Genomic DNA, 23,652 nt, shown 5'->3' on the forward strand with positions numbered 1-23,652 from the left:
AAAATAAAAGTCCTTTCTTCCTAACCGTCCCACTAATATGAAAGAGAAACTATTTTTGATGCAAATATATAGAAATAATGATGTATGTATTTTGAAAGTAGAAAAATAAACCTGTTCAATCAGGATAACCCATATTTTTTCCCTTTTTTCAGTTATTTAAAATTATTAATGATTTTTTGTAACATTTGATTTTTTGTTACATTTTTAAAATGTCTTAATTTAGATTTGTTATATAACAATACTACTACAACTACTACTAGTAGTAATAATAATAATAATAATATATTTATAATAATTATAATTATAATTTAAATTAGACAAATTTAGGTTTCAACTTTAACTTGTGAGACTAGTCTAAACCTTTTATGCAATCAGCCACAGAGATATAGAACAGCTTAAACACACAGATTAAACACATAAACAAATATTACCAAAAAATACAAACAAATAATATGAAAACAGCTAGTAGGCCTATATATACCGGTTTAATCAGGATAACCCATATTTTTTTCTTTTTTCAGTTATTTAAAAATATTAATGATTTTTTGTAGCATTTTACTTTTTGTTACATTTTTAAAATGTCTTAATTTAGATTTGTTATATAGCAATACTACTACAACTACTAATAATAGTAATAATAATAATATATTTATTATAATTATAATTTAAATTAGACACATTTCGGTTTCAGCTTTAACTTGTGAGACTAGTCTAAACCTTTTATGCAATCAGCCACACAGATATAGAACAGCTAGACACAGAATTACACATAAACATATTTACAAAAAAATACAAACAAATAATATGAAAACAGCTAGTAGACCTATATATATGTGACCCTGGACCACAAAACCAGTCATAAGGGTCAGTTTTTTCAATATCTGAAAGCTGAATAAACAAGCTTTCCATTGATGTATGCTTTGTTAGGATAGGACAATGTTTGGCCGAGATACGACTATTTGAAAATCTGGAATCTGAGGGGGCAAAAAAATCTAAAAAAGTTTTGATATATTTACAGTAGGACATTTCCAAAATATCTTCATGGAACATGATATTTACTTAATATCCTAATGTTTTTTGGCATAAAAGAAAAGTCGATAATTTTGACCATACAATGTATTATTGGCTATTGCTACAAATATACCCATGCTACTTATAACTGGTTTTGTGGTCCAGGGTCACATAAATGGTAGTTAAAGGCAGTATAAATATATAGATTATAACATATAGCACATATAGATATAAAACATATAAATACGTATAAAACATTATATGCAATTTCCACAGTATTGACATATTATAGCAAACTAGTTTTGTTTATGCTTGAACAAAATGCCTATTCTCCTCGTTTCAGAATAGGCATATGCAGTTTTGCCATTTGTGTTGTGTTAAGATGTTTAGTATTAGTCTTTTGGAGCCACAAACTACTTAATTAAATAAAAGTAACCAAAACTCAAATATGAAAAAGAAATCCTACTCCTAATGTTCAATTTGAACTTCCAATTTTACCATAATCGCCTCAGAGCCTCAAAACTGTCAGTTCCATCAATCACAGTATTGATTCTGGAGGCAGTCACACATCTGGACAATTTGAGTTTGCTATAAATAGACCCCTTGGGTGATTCTCAGTAGATGTGGGTGAAGATGGCACACGCCTTTTAGGCATCTTGTCTATTCTCTCTATGAAATGAAAAATGTATACCCATCAAAAAGCAATCCAGAAGGTTTTGTGTCTCTGGCCTTCAGACCAACCCCAGTCAGCTGTCACTTTGCACTCTGGTGTTATTCTAGAGAACGCAGATGTTTCAAGCCGGAAGATTACTCATGTCAGCGATTCTCTTCTGACTCCCAGCATTTGCAGGAGCTCGGCACAGCACAGCTTGCCAGGATGATAAACACAATAAATGACTCACCACTAAAGGTATTACCTTGTGAAAGAACCAAGCGCCATCTCACCAATCGAATCCAAATATCTTGTGGTGCTTTCAGATGGAATCTTTGAAGAATAATGTGTGAAAGAAGCAGGTGGTGAATGAAAAATAGAGAGGGTGGCATTTTCAAGCCACAAATAGTCTTGAAACTGTCACTGGATGTTGAATAAACTGAACGCTGCTGCTGGTTTATGGTTTGAGGTCACTGGTCTGTGGAATGAGACCATCTGCAGAGATGAAACCTGATCACTCAAGACTTATAAAACAGGAAATCACAGCAGGAAACAACTGATATCATTTAATTTCACATGACCCTCTTGACTGCTGATTGTGCTTCTCTTTAGAGTGCTGGTTCAAAAAAATGATACTCCTGCACTGCTTGACATATAATTAGGTTTTTGACATTGTGTAGCATAAAGTTGCATGACAAATGTGCCTTTTTTGAGGGTCAGTTTTGCATGCATGTTTAACGTCAGTTCTTCAGGCTTTTTATGTCATGACAAGCATGAATTTTGTTTTTTTATCATTCATAATTTTTCTTTTTTTTTTTGATGCATGGTCAAGTATGGTGACCCATACTCGGAATTTGTGCTCTGCATTTAACCCATCCAAGTGCGCACACACACAGTAGTGAGTACTGAACAAACACGCACACGGCGCCCGGGGAGCAGTTGGAGGTTCAGTGCCTTGCTTAAGGGACTCACCTCAGTCGTGGTATTGAGGGTGGAGAGAGCGCTGGTTATTCACTCGCCCCACCTTCAATCCCTGCTGGACCTGGGACTCGAACCCGCAACCTTTCTAAAGAATGTAGAATGTACAAGAATGTACACTACCAGTCAAAAGTTTTTGAACAGTAAGATTTTAAATGTTTTTTAAAGAAGTCTCTTCTGCTCACCAAGCCTGCATTTATTTGATCAAAAATACTGCAAAAGCAGTAATATTGTGAAATATTTTTGTTATTTAAAGTAACTGGTTTCTATTTGATTATATTCTTCAGTCTTCAGTGTCACATGATCCTTCATTAATCATTCTAAAATTCTGATTTGCTGTTCAAGAAACACTTATTATTATGATCAATTTTAAAACAGTTTAGTAATTTTTTAGGATTCTTTAATGAATAAAAAGATCCAAAGATCAGCATTTATCTAAAATAAAAAGCTTTTGTAACATTATACATTATACCATTCAAAAGCCTGAAGCCAGTATATATATATACACTGACCAAAATTATAAATGCAACACTTTTGTTTTTGCCCCCATTTTTCATGAGCTGAACTCAAAGATCTAAGACTTTTTCTATGTACACAAAAGGCCTATTTCTCTCAAATATTGTTCACAACTCTGTCTAAATCTGTGTTAGAGAGCACATCTCCTTTGCCGAGATAATCCATCCACCTCACAGGTGCTGATTAGACAGCATGATTATTGCACAGGTGTGCCTTAGGCTGGCCACAGTAAAAGGCCACTCTTAAATGTGCAGTTTTACTGTATTGGGGGGGTCCCAGGGGGTCCGAAAGCCAGTCAGTATCTGGTGTGACCACCATTTGCCTCACTCAGTGCAACACATCTACTTTGCAAAGAGTTGATCAAGTTGTTAATTGTGACCTGTGGAATGTTGGTCCACTCCTCTTCAATGGCTGTGCGAAGTTGCTGGATATTGGCAGGAACTGGAACACGCTGCCGTATACGCTGATCCAGAGCATCCCAAACATGCCCAATGGGTGACATGTCCGGTGAGTATGTTGGCCATGCAAGAGCTGGGATGTTTTCAGCTTCCAGGAATTATGTACAGATCCTTGCAACATGGGGCCGTGCATTATCATGCTGCAACATGATGTGATGGTCGTAGATGAATGGCACAACAATGGGCCTCAGGATCTCATCACAGTATCTCTGTGCATTCAAAATGCCATCAATAAAATGCACCTGTGTTCGTTGTCCATAATATACACCTGCCCATACCATAACCCCACCGCCACCATTGGCCACTCAATCCACAACGTTGACATCAGCAAACCGCTCACCCACACAACACCATACATGCTGTGTATGACGCCATCTGCCCTGTACAGTGAAAATCGGGATTTATCCGTGAGGAGAACACCTCTCCAAAGTGCCAGACCCCATCGAATGTGAGCATTTGCCCACTTAAGTCGGTTACGACGACGAACTGCAGTCAGGTCGAGACCCCGATGAGGATGACGAGCATGCAGATGAGCTTCCCTGAGATGGTTTCTGACAGTTTGTGCAGAAATTCTTTGGTTATGCAAACTGATTGTTGCATAACCGGTTGTGAGGCCGGTTGGATGTACTGCCAAACTCTCCAAAATGCCTTTGGAGACGGCTAGGTACAGAAATGAACATTCAATTCACAAGCAACAGCTCTGGTGGACATTCCTGCAGTCAGCATGCCAATTGCACGCTCTTTAGAAAACTTGCGACATTTGTGGCATTGTGCTGTGTGACAAAACTGCACATTTTAGAGTGGCCTTTTATTGTGGCCAGCCTAAGGCACACCTGTGCAATAATCATGCTGTCTAATCAGAATCTTGATATACCACACTTGTGAGGTGGATGGATTATCTTGACAGAAGAAGTGCTCACTAACACAGATTTAGACAGATTTGTGAACAATATTTAAGAGAAATAGGCCTTTTGTGTGCATAGAAAAAGTCTTAGATCTTTGAGTTAAAGCTCATGAAAAATGGGGGCAAAAAAACATTAAAAATCTTACTGTTCAAAAACTTTTGACTGGTAGTGTACATTTTCAAAACTGATTATAATTTAGCATTGGCAGCAATCTGTTCTAGAACAAAAAAATCATGGCTGTGTCACTGGACAGGCACTGTTACAAACTATAAATTTTATGTCAATTATGTTAGTTAGGTAATGCAAGTATATTTTCTAAAATAACAACTGTACCTGCATGCTGTAACATTTAGCAACAAATGTGATTTGAAACATACTTGCATTATTTGCTACTGAATTATAATGTTCTAATTACATGTTACAATGAAAAAATGTTTGAAGGGTAGTTTAAGGTTATAAATCTTGTGTATATTTGAGATGTTTTGAAGAATGTTGGAAATCAAACAGTTGACAGTATTGACTTCCATAGTATGTTTGGTTACCAACATTCTTCAACACAAAAAAGAAACTCATACAGGTTTGAAACAACTTGAGGGTAAGTAATGACAGAATTTTCTTTTTAATGATATGGAGATTAAGATATGGAGCAATAAAGAAAAAAAAATCTTCATTGTGCTAACCTTGATTAATTTTCCCGCAGTCTGATTGTTATTCATGTAGACCTTAATTATACTACTTCTAAATCAATAACATGCTTTGCATATTAGGAATGAGATTTGTTTTTTCAAACTCTGTCAAATTTTAAACAGTTTGCTGTTTGTGAGACACAAGGTTTGATTCTGTTCCTGTGTGAAACTGAAATGATAATTTAAAAACACACACCCAAATATGGTGAGAAAAATCTTTTTTTTTTTTGTCTCTTCACATTAGCAGATGCATTTTAGTTGTTAAAATCAGTACTTGGCTGTTCTCAGCATATACAGAAGACAATAATACATACACTTCAGACTTTAAGCAACATAGTATAGAACTAACACTACAATATTCATATTACAGACAAGAACTTGTTGCAAATGTGTAATTTCAGAAACACTTTCTCAGTCATGATACACTATATTATGACCAAATTTACCTTACCACCTTGTTCTGGCACTAGTGATACAGTGTCATTTTCCTTGCAAGATTTAATTTTAGATCAATTTCTGAAAGCCAAGATGTCAGCCTCTCATGTGTAATTTGCCCATGAAATTGTTTGTAGTTCAGGAAAATCACATTTCTAACACTAACATTTGAAATCAAATAGTCAATATCTTGCAATAAACTGCAAATAGTGAGCTTCCTATTATAAAGTTTGGTGCAGATGAATTGTCTTGTGAAAGTTTTTCTAGTGTTTTTCTAGTTTGAGTCTAGAAAAAAAAGTTTTTTAAGTAAAAAGGTTACATCTGTCAACATTAGTTAATACACTATATAATAATTTTACAGCATTTACTTTTCTTGGTTAATGTTAATTTATGCATATTCTTTACTAATACATTTTAAAACGTGATCTTGTATTTTAACATTAATTTAAGTTTATGCCAAATTAATTTATTAAATGTCAATTTAATATGTTTTCGTAAGGTTTTACCTTCTTACCTCATGTTGATGTATGCAGTGAATACTGCTTTCAATACTATAGAGTATCTCACAAAAGTGAGTACACTACTCACATTTCAGCAACGTTTTTAGTATATCTTCTTAAGGAACAATACTATAGAAATGAAACTTGGATATATTTTAGAGTAGTCGATGTGCAGCTTTTATAGCAGTGTATATTTACTGTCCCCTGAAAATAACTCCACATACAGCCATTATTGTCAAAATAGCTGGCAACAAAAGTGAGTACACCCTAAGTGATAACAGCAATATGTAATTTAACCATGCAAAGCCACATGTCCTATTCATCATGTTCATGTTTTTGTCTGCTTGACAGAACCATACAAAGTTGTATATCTTGTATCAGAGCAGTTAAAATTTGGTGCTTTGAGTACAATTCTCTCATACTGACCACTGGATGTTCAACAAGGCACCTCATGGCAAAGAACTCTCTGAAGATTTGAGAATTAGAATTGTTGCTCTCCACAAAGATGGTCTAGGCTATAAGAGGTTCAGTAACAACCTGAAACTGAGTTACAGTACTGTGGCCAGGGTCATACAGAGGTTTTCCAAGACAGGTTACATTTGGAATAGGCCTTGCAAGGGTCGATCAATGAAGTTGAGTGCTCGTTCTGTGCGTCAGGTGCAGAACCTGGCTTAAAAAAACAGATGCATGAGTGCTGCCAGCATTGCTTTAGAGGTTGCAGAAATAGAAGGTCAGCTTGTCAGTGCTCAGACCATACGCTGCACACTGCAACAAGTCGGTTTGCAATGGCATCATCCGAGAAGGAAGCCTCTTTTGAAGCTGGCTTACAAGAAAGCCTGCAAACAGTTTGCTGAAGACAACCTGTCCAAGAGCATGAATTACTGGAACCATGTCCTATGGTCTGATGAGACTAAGATAAACTTGTTTGGCTCAGATGGTGTCCAGCATGTGTGGTGATGCCCTGGTGAGGAGTACCAAGAAAATTGTGTCTCTCCTACAGTCAAGCATGGTGGTGGTAGCATCATGGTCTGGGGCTGCATGAGTGCTGCTGGTACTGGGGAGCTGCGGTTCATTGAGGGAAACATGGATTCCATTATGTACTGTACATTTCTGAAGCAGAACATGATGCCTTCCCTTCAGAAACTGGGCCGAACAGCAGTTTTCCAACATGATAATGACCCCAAACACACCACCAAGATGACAATTGCCTTGCTGAGGAAGGTGCAGGTGAAGGTGATCTGACCTGAACCCTACTGAGCACCTATGGGGCATCCTCAAGCGGAAGGTGGAGAAGCACCATGTGTCTAACATCCAGCAGCTCCATGATGTCATTATAGAGGATTTGAAGAGGATCCCAGCAACAACCTGTGCAGCTCTGGTGAATTCCATGCCCAGAATGATTAAGGCAGTGCTAGATAACAATGGTGCTAACACAAAATATTGACACTTTGGACACAGTTTTGACAAGTTCACTTAGGGTGTACTCACTTTTGTTGCCGGGTGTTTTGACAATAATGGCTGTATGTTGAGCTATTTTTAGGGGACAGTATATACAAGCTATATAAGCTAAACAAGCTGCACATTGACTACTCTAAAATATATCCAAGTTTAATTTCTATAGTATTGTCCCTTGAGAAGATATACTAAAATGATTGCTGAAATGTGAGGGGTGTACTTACTTTTGTGATATACTGAAAAATGCTATTGAGAGAAAAATGACTGAAAATTGCATCAAACAAGTTTAATAAAGTCATTTAGCCAGTGATAAAAACTCTATTTTTCCAGGATGGCACTTTTATTATTATTAACAGCAGAACACAATGAGAAAAATAATCATTGTGACCCTTAAAATGCATTGAGCTTATTGAGAAAGGGACAAACTGCACCACTGCAGTGCATTTATATCAGGCATTGCTTTGTGATGTAGGTAAAGTAATAAATATGTGGGCTATTTGTTGCGTCAGATGTGTTGGAACTTGTCGAATGAATGTGTTCGCAAGACGGTGACGCTCCAGTCACATCATTTGCTTTCCTATCGACCTTAGTCAAGCAGTGTTCTTCTAGTGTCTAATATGATGATCAAATCATTATTAGTTTCCATATTAGTCATGCTGTAGGTTGGAGCTGACATGTCAGCATGATGTGAATGAGTGAATTAAAACACTTTGACAGCAGGCCTGTTATGTAAGTCTGCTCATCCGTGCTGCTTGGTGGATTGGAACACAATGTGTTAGTTTTGAGGTGTGTGAAGAAGAAATTATAAGGCTATTTTCCAACCCTTTTTTCCCCTGTTCAAAATATTAACAGTTGCAAAGGCAATTTGGGCAAATGTATTATTCATCATATATAAAATAAGACAACAGTAACAGAAATTTCTTTTAGAACACATCATATTGACTGTAACCTGTGGCCTCGAGTGGCTTTTATAAACAGTGGCAGCAGTGATATGATAAAAGACACAAATGTTCAATAGATAATTACATTTATTCTTAATGAACGATTCTTCTGCCAAAAGATATAGCTCATTAGCTTCCGACTGGAGCTGTTTATAGCAACGGCTTCGAACATGACCAATGCAATTAGATTTTATACACGAAACTATTCATTTTATATGTTTTTCTGTTTTATAAGTAGCTCTTTTAAATGCGCTGAAAATAACAAAGCTGCAAAATCACTGTAAAAAGGCAAAATAAGCAGCTGACTGGCCTGGTTTGATGACCTAATATTGATTCAGCCCTACAAACGGTTAATTTAGTCAATAGCAAAGCCAGTAAATTTAGACAATACCACTAAGTGCAAAGCATCATTAATATAAAGACAGCTGCTTTGAGTGTGTTAATCTGAAAACATGTACGAATCAATGCGGATGAGAAGATGACGCCTGGTGCTCATGACAGAAAATACATTTTCATGATCTTGTTTATTATACATCTCTATATTTGGGTAGTAACACAGAGAGAGAAGTGAGAAAGAGAAAGCGAGAGAAATTAGTGTGTGTATGTGTGTGTGTGTCCATAATTCTTCCTGTGTAGCGGCTATTTGCCTTTAATGGAGGTGCGGAGCAGTAATACACATACACACATTTATTTAGCTATCTGAATGAGGACATTTCATAATTGTTTTTATACAAAGCTAAATATACAATTTTGTGCATAGTTAGGACTAAAAACATATATATATATATATATATATATATACCAGTCAAACTAATATTTTTTTAAAGAGATCTCTCCTGCTTACCAAGCTTGCGTTTATTTGATCCAAAATACAGCAAAAGCAGTAATAATGTAAAACATTTTTACTATTTAAAATAACTGTTTTCTATTTGAATATATTTTAAAATGTAATTTATTCCTGTGATCAAAGCTAAATTTTCAGCATCATTACTCCATTCTTCAGTGATCCTTCAGAAATCATTTGAATATGCTGATTTGTTGTTCAAAAACCATGTATTATTATTAATATTATCAATATTTAAAACAGCTGAGTACATTTTTTTCAGAATTCTTGAACAGAATGATGAATAGAAAGATCCAAAGATCAGCATTTATCTGAAATATAAAGCTTTTGTAATATTATACCGTTCAAAAGTCTGGAGTCAGAAGGACAGACATTAATACTTTTATTTAGCAAGGATGCTTTAAATTGATCAAAAGTGATGTTAAAGACATTTATAATGTTACAAAAGATTTTTATTTCAGATAAATGCTATTTTCTGAACTTTCTATTCATCAAAGAAACCTGAAAAAATAAGAATAATACATGTTTTTTAAGCAGCAAATCAGAATATTAGAATGATTTCTGAAGGATCATGTTACACTGAAGACTGGAGTAATGATGCTAAAAAATCAGCTTTGAAATCACATGAATAAATTACATTTTAAAATATATTTAAATAGAAAACAGTTGTTACAAATAGTAAAAAATATTTCAAAATGTTACTGTTTTTGCTGTACTTTGGATCAAATAAATGCAGGCTTTGTGAGCAGAAGAGACTTTAAAAAAAACTGAAAATCTTACTGTTCAAAAACTTTTGACTGGTAGAAAGTATATATAATTTATACTGAAAACATGCATTATACATCTAACAGCATGTGAAATGTGAGGTACAGCAGTATAGATAGATAGATAGATAGATAGACAGATAGATGGTTAGATAGATAGATAGATAGATAGATAGATAGATAGATAGATAGATAGATAGTAAAATTAAACTATTTTATTAATAGTCAAATCATTGTCTTGAATGAATAAATATATGAATGAATATTTATATTTATATTTTACACTGTAATTTATTATATTCATATTCATTCAAAATAATTAATTAAGGAATATAGGCTACTCTGTAATTTATACTTAAAACATGCATTAGACAACAGCATGTGAAATAGATAGATAGATAGATAGATAGATAGATAGATAGATAGATAGATAGATAGATAGATACCCAAAGACATTCGTACAGCGAAGCTGCGTTCCATTGATTCTTTTAATTACCTACACGCGTTGTTATTTGAGATGTAACAAGTTTTGGAATATTTGAGTTTTTTTCTTCAGTGAATCATTGCTCTTTTATCATATTCCTGAGGGTGGGGGCGTCATGGAGATCCTCAAGAAGCGGATGGTCAGATGAAATGGCACACAGAGGAAACATGAACACCTCGAGCGTTTACAGCACATTCGGACGCTTCTTCCCCAACAACTTTTCTCTTTGGGAGCACCTCCAGAAGAACTGGACTACTCGTGATCTGACGCCCTTCTCCATTGATTTTCTGTTTGCGGGTCATGAACCAGATACTATAGTTTTAATGGTGATGTATGTGATATCTTTCGTGACCGGACTGGTGGGGAATATCATGGCTCTGTGGGTCCTGACGCGCCGGAGGAATCGCTTGTCTGGAGCTTCAGCCACCAGGAGACTCCTGGTCAACCTGGCGGTGTGCGACATGATGGTGGTGTGCGTCTGCATGCCAGTAAATTTAGGACACCAGGTGTATAACGCCTGGGTGTTCGGAGACTTTCTGTGTCGAGCCGTGCCGTTCGTTCAGGCGGTTTCAGTCTCCGCGAGCGTTCTGAGTCTGGCGGTGATCAGTTTGAACAGATACTACAGCGTCCACAGCCCGCTGCACGCCAGGTCTTTCTTCACAGCCAGCAGAATGATATGCATGATAGCTGTGGTGTGGGTCGTGTCTTCTGCACTATGTTTGCCGTTATTTTTCATGAACACAACTAAGACGCTTTCCCTTCTGGACGGGCTGCACACAGTGACCGTGTGCGTGGAAAGCTGGTCTAAAGTCAAACTGCGCCAGGGCTACAACTTTTTACTCTTCTGCGCGTTGTATGGATTCCCGGTGGTCTTTAACCTAATCATTTGTTTCCTGACCGGATGGAAACTGAGTAGAGGAGGCACAGCATCAATATCAGATCCCAACCAGCTCGCTCTGACCTCTTCTTCCACATCACGCCTGAAAACGCGCAAGAGGATCGCCAAAATGGTCTTCGCACTCGTGCTGCTCTTTACTTTCTCCTGGCTGCCACTGTACGCCGTGGACATCTGGATCGATTCCAACATTCCCAGCTCTCCTGATCGAAACGACGAGCTGAGCAACGTTGAGCATCATTGGATTCTCCAGACCAGACCCTTTGCGCAATGGCTGGGTCTCACCAACTCATCACTCAATCCTCTCTGCTACTGTTTTATTGGAAACTTGTACAGATCGGCCAAAAGGTTCAGAGAAAGCTACAGGGAGAAGATGTCATCTGTCTTGAGTCTGACCAATAAATCTTCAATTAGGAATTCGGCGTCTAGTAAAATCCAGCAGCGCAGCTCTGGCTCATCCAGGAGATTTGCTTCGGAAACAAGGAGCTATAGTGTTTTTAAACTGACCAGAAGTAAAAGCTTGTCTTCGACGACCGTGTGTGAGAGTATTTGACTTGGGGAGCATGAGAACGCACAGAGAAGACTTGAAACAAATGGAAATGTTAATAGGGTGATGCTTTATAATAACTTTAATTGATAAGTCATTATCAAACATCATATGCTGCTTAATAGAATAGTAGTTTTAAAAATATTTTTTTAAACTTCATTTGCCTGCTGTATGAAACAATGACATGCGTCTATTATGCATTTATTTATTATTTGCATTTTTATAATTAAATACATTTTTCATTAAAAAATTGAGCATAATTTGAATGAAAAGATGAATATTTTGTCATGTCCCCCTTTTCAGTGTTGACTTAGACTTATAATGCATAATGTAAAATTCTTAATAAATTAAAGATGTTTTAAAAAGTTATTAATTAAAGTTATTATAGGGTGTTAATGTAAATTATATATTTATTTTGGCTATTTTGTTGTTATTAATTTCAGTTAAATAAATGAATTCCAGATTTGTTCTCAGTCCGCATGAGTGGAAAATTGTGGTCCGATTTACAGGGACAAACCTAGAGCGTGTGGATCAAGTCAAGATTAATGCTACCGCTGAGAGGCTTTAGCCTAACGTGTGGTTGTCTGTTATTCCCACCAACTCCTCGCTGGCAGAAATCTGAAGAGCCCTGAATAATAAATATTCCTACTGTTATACATTTTGACTGTATCACTGCACCATGTTTACAGTCTTCCTGAAAACTGAAGTCACACATTTAATTTCAAATTAGAGTTATATAAAAAAGAATAATGCTATTGTCCCGGTGTTTGCTGTCACACAAGAAAATGGCTCAGTTGGAGATTAATGGATTTATTTAAGATAATTTCCTTATTCTGCTAGCGTGACTAATAAAGATGATAATTTGTTGTCACTTAGATTGAGCACAGATCTACACTCTCTTAATGAAGGGTATAATTTTGACAAACACATCTCTACGATCTTCTGTGCAATTCAATTAATTTAACAATAATCCGGACAAATTGCATTCTAAGATTATCATCAAGTGCAAAAGATTTACTGTGCATGAAGAAATGATCTGTGCAAGCATACTGTCTATATTTCAGAAACTATAATTATGCCAGCTTCGCATCATTAACTGAAAAATGACTGTGCATAATTTGCTTAGAAATGAATCTTGGCAAGATAGAGGTACATTACAAATGTGTGCTAAATGTTGTACATTTGACATAGGCATCACTTTAAATGCAGAATCTATTATAAATACACAAATAAGCAATGTAGTTCTCTGCATTCGGCTCATTTTATTGTTTTTGAGACAAACCTTAGTATTTAACTTTCAATTAACCAGTAAACCGATAGTATTGCCATCTAGTATTGTGTCTCAAGCTTAAAATGTGCACACATCGATAAAAGGATAGATTTTGATATCTCTGCCTTGCAAAGCTGAAAAATGCTGTGCTTGAATGTAAAAACATTGGGTTTGAATAATGTACCGTCTCATTTTTCAAACAATTTAAATGTAAAAGCTCATCCGAAACACTAAAAAACTATCTCTGCATTTTTTTGCAAGTATATTACAGCTTTTTTCTCTCATTCTCATTATCAGTATTTACATTTGTTACTGTTTATAGCAGTGGAAATAGAGTGACTAGGGCCTCTGTTTTGCTCTAAAAGATCTCAAGAGTGTCCTATGATTACATTTATTTAAACTGAATGTCTAGTACAAATGGGCTCCTGTCAGTCATTGAAAACAAATGAGTGCCATAATGGATGTAGTGCCTCTGTTAATAACCTCAAAGAGCCTGTGCCGTCAACAGTTCAATCTTGTTTCAAAGCAAAAGGAATGTCAGGGGACAGAACACATCAGTTGGTGTGGCTTTAAAAGAGTATTTGAAAGTCTTATTTTAAACCGTTACTGCATCTTAATAATTCACACCTGATGTAGTGAATAAATGGCATGATATTTAATATTTTAGGCTGCTCATGTGCATAGACAGTCTATGAATGAACCGAAATTTCCTGCGATAACCGAAGTCAGTGTTATTCAGTGCGGTTGTTCATTGCTGCCACATTCGCTTTGTAGTTTGCTGATGGAGGTGAAACTTGTGAGTACACTCAATAAATTATAGTTTGCTTTTCATTGGATTTTGGCTGCAGTTAGTCTGTCTCTCTCTCATCTGGACATCTAAAGCTATCCATCTGTAAAACACGAAATGGGCTTCCTACCTCATATCTCTTCAGTCCAGCTGCTGAGTCTAATTTAATGTGTCAGTGCTCAGTGGGTTCTTTTCAAAGGTCCTTTTTATATCTGATCAGTTTAATTGTCCACCTAAAATGGAAAGAATGGGTTTGTAGGTAAGTTTCTAAATGAAGAATATTCAACAACAACACAAAAGACTTTTGAACCCTCTGTCATTAACTGACCAGCTAAAAGGCAGCAGAGTACAATGACACTAAAAGACAATTTTAGAGAAAATTTGCAGGACACTTATTTACCCTCAGGCCATCCAAGATATATATGAGTTTGTTTCTTCATCAAAACAGATGTAGAAAAATGTGGTACTATATCACTTGCTCACCATTGGATCTTCTGCAGTGAATGGGTGCCGTCAGAATGAGAGTCCAAATAGCTGATAAAAATATCCAGTCGATGGACTGGAGTCATGTGGATTACATAGACAGGATGTTTTTATCAGCTTTTTGGACTCTCATTCTGACGGCACCCATTCACTGCAGAGGATCCATTGGTGAGCAGGTGCCTAAAGTTTATGTTCAGTAAAAATATTTTTATAAATTTATTTATTATTTTGTTTAGGCAAAATTTGAGTAAAGAGAAATAAAAAAGAAACTTGTTTTTATGTTATATATGTGACCCTGGACCACAAAACAGTCGTAAGTAGTACAGGCAGCAATGGCTGACAATACATTGTACGGGTCAAAATGATCGATTTTTCTTTTATGCCAGTAAAGATCATTTTCCATGAAGATATATTGTAAATCTCCTACCATAAATATCTCAACTTAATTTTTGATTAACATGTAAAGGTTATTATGGCAAAAGGCTATTGTAATAAATACAGGGTCAAAAGCCCAACATCAAGAGGCTTTTAAGTAAGACTGAAGGGCTTTATTTTGCAATAACAACCAGATGGATATATTATCCCACTTAGTACATGGCTACTTGCCACAAAACTAAATAATTAGACATGAAACATTGATTCAGTTGAAATATTTGAACACAAAACTTCTGTGAAGAAAGCCATTGCTAGCAAGTGGCAAATTCAAACTAGACGGCATTTCACCACATTAATAATTATAGTGATAAATGACATTGATTTAAGATTAAACTGATTTAAAATCTTACATGTTTGTTTTATCTTACAATCCATTACAATCATCGCAAAATGGCAGCAGCTGCGTTTGTATGAAACGAGAGAGCGGGTCTGCAATACCAGGATGACATAATTATATAACTGTAGTCTACACAGAATATTGATTTAGTTTAAATATTTTATTATCCAACCAAACGAAAAGCTTCCATGAAGAAAAATGTTTTGTGTGAAAGTGAATAGTGCCGACTGCAGTTACCCGGATGAATCTCTGTGTTATTAGTTTTTACCGGTTTTACCGGTTTTACCGGTTGTCGGGGAATAACATTCCTTGGAATGTGTTGACTGACCAATCAAAATCGAGTATTCCACGGAGCCGTGTAATAATTTGCAATAACAACCAGCTGGATGTAGATTATCCCGCTTATTACACAGCTGCTTGAGACCAAAAGTAAATAATTAGACATAAAAGATTGATCTGAAATATTTGAATGCAAAGCTTCAGTGAAGAAAGCAGTTGCCAGCAAGTGGCAAGTTCAAACTAGACGGACATTTAAGGGATAAGGTGCAGTTATACAAATTATTACACAACATTTCACCACTTAAATAATTATGGCGATAAAAGATATTGATGTTAGACAAAAATAATCTCAAACCTTGGAATGTGGTGACTGACCAATCAGAATCGAGTATTTGACGGAGCCGTGTAATAATAGTTTATACAGGTTGTAATCAGGGAATAACCAGTGCTGGGGAGTAAGTAGTTACATGTAACGCAATTACGCAATTTAATTACAAAATAAATGTAATTGTAATTAGTTACAGTTACTGAGAAAAAATGTGTAATTAAATTACAGTTACTTTTGAAAATGTTAATGATTACAAAGTGGGCTACATTTACATTTTTTCACACACACAGATTTAATTGACTTCTTTCATAAATTGCGTTGACTGCTCTAAAATGAGACACCAATGTTTCAGGAGTTTAGAACAGAATAGGACACATGCTTATTCGATAACTGTTTTATTTCCTATTTGGGTTTATGCGTATGCTTTATTTGTTAAAATTGATTTATTTTGTCCAAGGCGCTGTTAGATGGCAGTGTTTCCTGTCATAACTATGCAAACTTTTGATTTCAAAACCAGTATCATAGCTATTAAACTATTTCTTGTTATGATTTTAAATCTGTATTTAACCTCAGAATGATCTTAAAATAAATAAGAGGTGTTAAGTCTGAATTTGTGGTGGCTGTGCTTTAAAATTAAAATATTACACGGCTCTGTGGAATGCTTGATTCTGATTGGTCAGTCATGACATTCCAAGGTATGTTATTCCCTAATAAAAACTGGTAAAAGCTAATAACACTGACTCATCCAGGCGCTATACGCTTGATTTTGTTTCTGGTGGAAGCTTTGCGTTTGGTTAGCTAATAAAATATTCTATCTCAATTCAATATTATGTGTACAATTTCTTAATTCTGTCATCCTGGTATAGTGGACTCGCTCTCGTTTCATACGAACGCAGCTGCTGCCATTTTGTTTTGTACACTGTAATGGTTTATAAGATAACTAACAAACTAGTACTGTTAATACTTAATTATTTATGTGGTGAAATGTTGTGTAATAAAAGTGGTACCCCTGCACCGTACCCCTTAAATGTCCTTCTAGTTTGAACTTGCCGCTTGCTAGTGACTGCTTTCTTCATGGAAGCTTTGCGTTCAAATATTTCAACTCAGATCAGAGTTTGTTGTTTATTTACTTTTGTGGCAAGAAGCTGTGTAATAAGTGGGATAATGTACATCCAGCCAGCTGTTATCGCAAAATAAAGATGTATATTATCCCTTACTTATTAAAATCCTAATTCAAGTGATGAGGGATTTTGAAAATCACAATAATCAGTGTTATAGAGTGCTACTAAGGTTAACACTGCCTGGTTTAAATGTTTCAAAGAGATTAACAGTTGAAAATATTAGAAATTTAGAAAAGTAATCAAATGTAATAAGTTACATTAATAAAGTAATTAAAAGTTACACTACTTATTACATTTTAAACAGGGCAACATGTAATCTGTAACCTATTACATTTCCAAAGTACCCTTCCCAACACTGGGAATAACACACCTCCAACATTAAGTGTTTTGACTGACCAATCTGAATCGAGTATTCCACAGAGCTGTGTAGTAATTTTAAATAATATCCTTTCACATATTATTTACTGTTGATTTAAAGACCTCATAAACATTAACTCATAAACAAGTCTAACTTAAAATATCCATGATATTTTCTGGGATTCTCATTAGTTATGAATCTGCCACATGTAAAAAAAAAAACAAAGTCATTAATTGTTAATGTTTCATTTTATTGCATGCAGTGACTTCGTGGATCAGGTCAGTTTTGGAATATAGTGACAGACACTTGTTTATGAAAACGTGGTGGTGTTTTTGTTGTCATTTGTTGCCAGTTCTTGTCTGTTTCAATACCAAAGCTATATTCTCAACAAACTGCATTTTGATCTCTTTGTCCCCAAACAAACTTTTTCCCATTTTGAAAGTCACAGTGTGTTTTTTTCCTAATCTGTCATTTATGTTCATTTCACTTTTCTGGATCAATCCAGAATAATTGCATAGCTTCATTACAACAATCACAATTGGAAACAGTGTCTAAACATGGGACATAAGAGTAATTAAGTCAAAAAAAGAGGTGCATAGTTTATGATAATTTAACCTGAGAGCTGTAATCAACCATAACAGAGTTGGAATCATTTGCAAAGAGCTGCACAGAAGCAGGAGAATGAGGTATATGACACAAAGGAGTAGATTTGCATATAAATGTGAGTTTAATAGTAAAAGACAGGCACATTTACATAATTGCACATCATTATTTTGTGCTATGTTTATTTAATTTTACAGTGATTATGTTATTATGCCTTTGCCTGCTGAATATATTACAAGTTAGCTTTATTTTTTGACCTAAATACTTCACTTCTTTTTATACTTTACAAGTTCACAAAATTTATTTTGCCAAGAAATTAATTCCCAGAAATGCACTGAGCTCTATTCCCACTGAAATGCTTTTAAATACAAATGAATGATTCTTTCATCAGTGCAATAATTTCTTCCGTGTTCTAATTTTAGAACAAACAGGGTTCTTAATGTGTCAGGTCATCTAAAGAAACAGCACACTAAAACATCCATTGCCTACTTTTATAGTGAGAAGCTGATATGAAACTGTATATATTTCAAATCTGAAATGGAATGACTCACACTCAGGAATTTAGTCATCAATGAAACAAACTGATGAATGTTATATGGCATTGCAGTCCTCCTGGTTCAGTGTCAGGGACATCTAAATTTGCAATGTGTTTTTTCCGCAGCATAATTGCTTATGCTTGGCATCCTGGATTCCCAGTGAGTGCAATAGAAGGGTAAAGATGAGTGGGTCATTGATGGGGGCACATCTCATTTTGTTGGCTTGCCACAAACATGTTAAAATGAAATGATGGGCATTTTTTGAAATAGAGGGCAAAACTCTTGTTTTGAACTTGTGCACTTGAGACATCTTAAGATACAGAAGCAATTTCAGCTGTTAGATGAACAGCAGGTGTATTTTCTTGTGAAAAAGACATACACTGTATGACATTTTACAACAAGAGCACTTAATATGAAAATATAATTTCAAATATATAAAAAAAAAAAAAGACCAAAAAATGTCAAACTTGATCAAATTTCACACTGAACTCAAAATGGACTGGACAAAATTATTGGCACATTGTCAAAACTGTAAGAAATAATTGCTGTTTAAGCATATGATTCTCCTGTAATCTGTATTTAGACACACCTGTGGCAAGTAACTGGCGTGGGCAATATAGTAATCACACTTGCAGCCAGTTAAAATGGAGAAAAGCTGACTCAGCCTTTGTGTTGAGCATGGAGAAAAGAAAGAAGTGTAAAGAGTTGTCTGTGGATTTGAGAGAAAAAATTGTGGAAAAACATGGACAGTCTCAAGGCTACAAGTCCATCTCCAGAGATGTTCCTGTGTAAAAAGGGTTTACAGTCCATGGCACTGTAGCTAACCTCCCTGGACGTGGACGGAAAAGCAAAATTAATGAAAAATTACAACAAAGGATAGTTTGAATGGTGGATAAAACCCTGATTAACTTCCGAAGCTGATCTGCAAGCTGATCTGCAGACACACAGGGTACAACAGTGTCAGCTCGCACTATCTGTCGCCATTTGAATGAAAAGGGACGCTATGGTCGGAGACCCAGGAGGACACCACTGCTGACACAAAGGCATAAAAAAGCAAGACTGGAGTGTGCCAAAACTTATGTGACAAAACCACAATCCTTCTAGGAGAACGTACTGTGGACAGATGAGACAAAAGTAGAGCTTTCTGGTAAAGGACATCATTGCACTGTTTACAGAAAAAGAAATGAGGCCTTCAAAGAAAAGAACACAGTCTATACAGTCAAACATGGTGCACTGTAAAATCCAATAGTTTACCTTACTTAGATATAATTAGTTATCTTTACTTAGTTGCTATACTTACTAGGTTTTATTAAGTTACAGCTACTTTCAAGCGAGTAAAACAATTTACTTACTACTTTGAGTGATGCTTACTTAAAATATTCAAGTAGCCACAAAGGAACCAATGACATTAATAAACCAGTGAGAGGCAGCAGTGCACTAATATGTTGCTAATTTGCAAAATAACAACAGAAGAAGAGGAAAATAAATTTTTTGAGGTGGCAGTTGTTAATCTGCAGTTATTTTTCACTAGTTACATTCACTCATTTCCCAAAGTCATCCTGAATGTTGTTTCAATACAACTATATATTTGAGAGGACATCACATAAGCTGACTTCATTAATGTTGATTTTCGTAAAATGTTGTTTGTGTGTCTTATTTTATTTATTTATTTATTTATTTATTTACTTACCATTATAGTGATTAATGTTCCGTTTGGTTGGGCACTTGGAACTTTGTTTTTCTTATTATGATTTTCTTTCTATTGATGCAGCAATGCAACATGAAGTCATAACTTTTGATTTCAAGAGAAGAGAAGTAATAAGTAGGTTGCTTTTAGAATGTAACCTTCTAATTCTGATGTTTTGATTAGCTAAATATTTTAATTCTTTAGCTAATGTATTTTTTTTATTTATTAATGATCTTTTATAATTTATTGTTCTTCATAAACACCTTGCGAAACTTTATTGGGTTGAGACAGTCCTTTAATATTTGTGGTAATGTTAAGGCTCAAGTCACAGACTTCAACATTCAGCACGTGAATCACAACAATGGTAACAATTCAATTGTATTTATTTTTATTAATTGTGACAATAACCATTATATTATTTTATTTTCTCTTTTTGTTGTGCTACTACTGACACAAGTCAGTAAATAAAATTAGCAAATAAAAACAACAACAGTAAAACAAAGCAATTGCATAATTTATTCATGCCGCAATGCACTCTGGGAGTCAGTGAGTAGCTATACTAAGTCAAGTGTAAGCCTAAAGTAAATGATTAAGTACCCCCTACAGTTCTTTTTTAGTTACTAGAACTCTTGTGTAAGTAAACTATACTAACTAAGCATTTGTCAGTACGACATACTATTCCTATTTCACTTTTGCATGCTTTTTTTAAGTAAGCCCAACTAATTAGATTTTACAGTGTGGAGGTTCAGAGATGTTTTGGGGTTCTGTGTTGAATTGTATCAGATTTGACTTTTCTTCTCTGTTTTTTGTGTTGTTCCAATACAAACAAAAACAAAACAAAAAAATAAATAAGTAAACGTGAGTACCAACACATTTGGCAACTGCAACAATTTTCTGAGAGAAGAGAGATAATCCATCCACCTCACAGGTGTGGTATATCAAGATGCTGATTAGACAGCATGATTATTGCACAGGTGTGCCTTAGGGTGACCACAATAAAAGGCTACTCTAAAATGTGCAGTTTTATCACACAGCACAATGTCACAAATGTCGTAAGTTTTGAAGGAGCATTCAGTTGGAATTCTGATTGCAGGAATGTCCACCAGAGCTGTTGCCCGTAAATTGAATGTTGATTTCTCTACCATAAGCCGTCCCCAAAGGCGTTTCAGAGAATTTAGCAGTACATCCAACCAGCCTCACAACCACAGACCACATGTAACCACACAAGCCCAGGACCTCCACATCCAGCATCTTCACCTCCAAGATCGTCTTAGACCAGCCACCCAGACAGCTGCTGCAACAATCGGTTTGCATAATCAAAGAATTTCTGCACAAACTGTCAGAAACCATCTCAGGGAAGCTCATCTTCATGCTCGTCGTCCTCATCGGGGTCTCGACCTGACTGCAGTTCGTCGTCGTAACCATTCATTCACATTCAATGGCGTCTGGCACTTTGGAGAGGTGTTCTCTTCACGGATGAATCTTGGTTTTCACTGTACAGGGCAGATGGCAGACAGTGTGTATGGCATTGTGTGGGTGAGCGGTTTGCTGATGTCAACGTTGTGGATCGAGTGGCCCATGATGGCGGTGGGGTTATGGTATGGGCAGGCGTATGTTATGGACAACGAACACATTTTATTGATGTCATTTTAAATACACAGAGATACTGTGACAAGATCTTGAAGCCCATTCTTGTGCCATTCAATCACGACAATCACCTCATGTTGCAGCATGATAATGCACGGCCCCATGTTGCAAGGATCTGTACACAATTCCTGGAAGCTGAAAACATCCCAGTTCTTGCATGGCCAGCATACTCACCGGACATGCTCTGGATCGGCGTATACGACAGCTGTTCCAGTTCCTGCCAATATCCAGCAACTTCGCACAGCCATTGAAGAGGAGTGGACCAACATTCCACAGGCCACAATCAACAACCTGATCAACTCTATGCGAAGGAGATGTGTTGCACTGCGTGAGGCAAATGGTGGTCACACCAGATACTGACTGGTTTTCGGACCCCCCCCCAATAGGCCAGAAAAGGCACACCTGAGCAATAATCATGCTGTCTAATCAGCATCTTGATATGCCACACCTGTGAGGTGGATGGATTATTTCGGCAAAGGAGAAGTGTTCACTAACACAGATTTAGACAGATTTGTAAACAATATTTGAGAGAAATAGACCTTTTGTGTACATAGAAAAAGTCTTAGATCTTTGAGTTCAGCTCATGAAAAATGGGGGCAAAAACAAAAGTGTTGCGTTATAATTTTGGTCAGTATATATGTATATATATGTGTGTAAAAACATAAATCACATTTGAAAAAAAACATTATCTGTTTTCTATAACATGTTTGAATGTGAACATATAACACATCTGAATAAAATTCAGCTAAGAACATGCATTACAATTGTAGGCCTATACATAATTTTGAAATATATTTTGGTATATGGGGGTTGAATCTAAATATATTATGTGTATATATAATGTATGTGATTCCATATGTTTTTAGGAGAGACAACAAAAGTATAGCTTCTCTGGTTTGTAGCCTAAATCCTCAAGGCTGCAGTTTTGGAAGTCTTTGCCCATCTGTGGAGAATGTGATGTCCTTTTAATCCCGCTGTCAGGCACACGGGGCCTAGGCCAAGCTGGGAAAAGACTCCCAAAACTCCAGTCTCCATAACACACCACATGACAAGCAAATCAGGAAGTATCCTGAAATATATCATCGCACTGGACGTTTTTTTGGACGAGCAAGGCAAGCCAGCAATGACCACTATCTGAGGAAGGTAAACAATGCTGATAAAATCATTTAATTTAAACTTTCCTTGATTTTAGATGCCCTGTCCATTAAAAAATAAAAATAAAAAAGGTAACACTTTAATTTAAGGTGTCCTTGTTACACGTTACATGTATTTACTATTATAATAACAATTAATTATGCATAATTACATGCAAGTACATGCTAAGCCAACCCCTAATCCTAACCCTAACCATATAGTAAGTACATGTAGTTATTTAATATTACTCAGTGCTTAAATACATAATTACACTGTGCCAGAACACCTTAAAATAAAGTGTAACCATAAAAAACACTATAGGTTACAAGGGATCCATTAAACTGCAAGCAACTGTAAGTAATTTTAGAAACAATGCAAGTGCAAAATAATTAATAGAAATAATTTAATATAGAAGAAGTCCAGTAGGTGGAGGTATTGCCCTAAACGTTTGCTTACATTTTAACAACCAGCAGTAAAACCCGTTGTTTCTGACCCTCAAAAACGCTAAAAACTCAGTATTTCAGACTGGTCTAGCTAGTGTGCATGTGAAACAAGTAAATGCTGAGGGGAAACCCA

General features: G+C 35.8%; 1 protein-coding gene across 1 annotated transcript; it reads left to right on the top strand.

The window, feature by feature from the left end:
- The first annotated feature begins 10,796 nt into the window (after window positions 1–10,796).
- Window positions 10,797–12,358, top strand: LOC127174318 (QRFP-like peptide receptor). Its single transcript, XM_051124701.1, has one exon. The coding sequence runs from the start codon at window positions 10,797–10,799 to the stop codon at window positions 12,075–12,077; it is 1,281 nt and encodes a 426-aa protein (XP_050980658.1). The 3' UTR covers window positions 12,078–12,358.
- Window positions 12,359–23,652: the final 11,294 nt, after the last annotated feature.

This window comes from Labeo rohita, chromosome 12 (genome assembly GCF_022985175.1).
Source record: "Labeo rohita strain BAU-BD-2019 chromosome 12, IGBB_LRoh.1.0, whole genome shotgun sequence".
Taxonomy (NCBI): domain Eukaryota; kingdom Metazoa; phylum Chordata; class Actinopteri; order Cypriniformes; family Cyprinidae; genus Labeo; species Labeo rohita.

Coding starts and splice junctions, on each gene's coding strand:
- LOC127174318 (XM_051124701.1), top strand. CDS start 10,797: ATGAACACCTCGAGCGTTTACAGCACATTCGGACGCTTCTTCCCCAAC.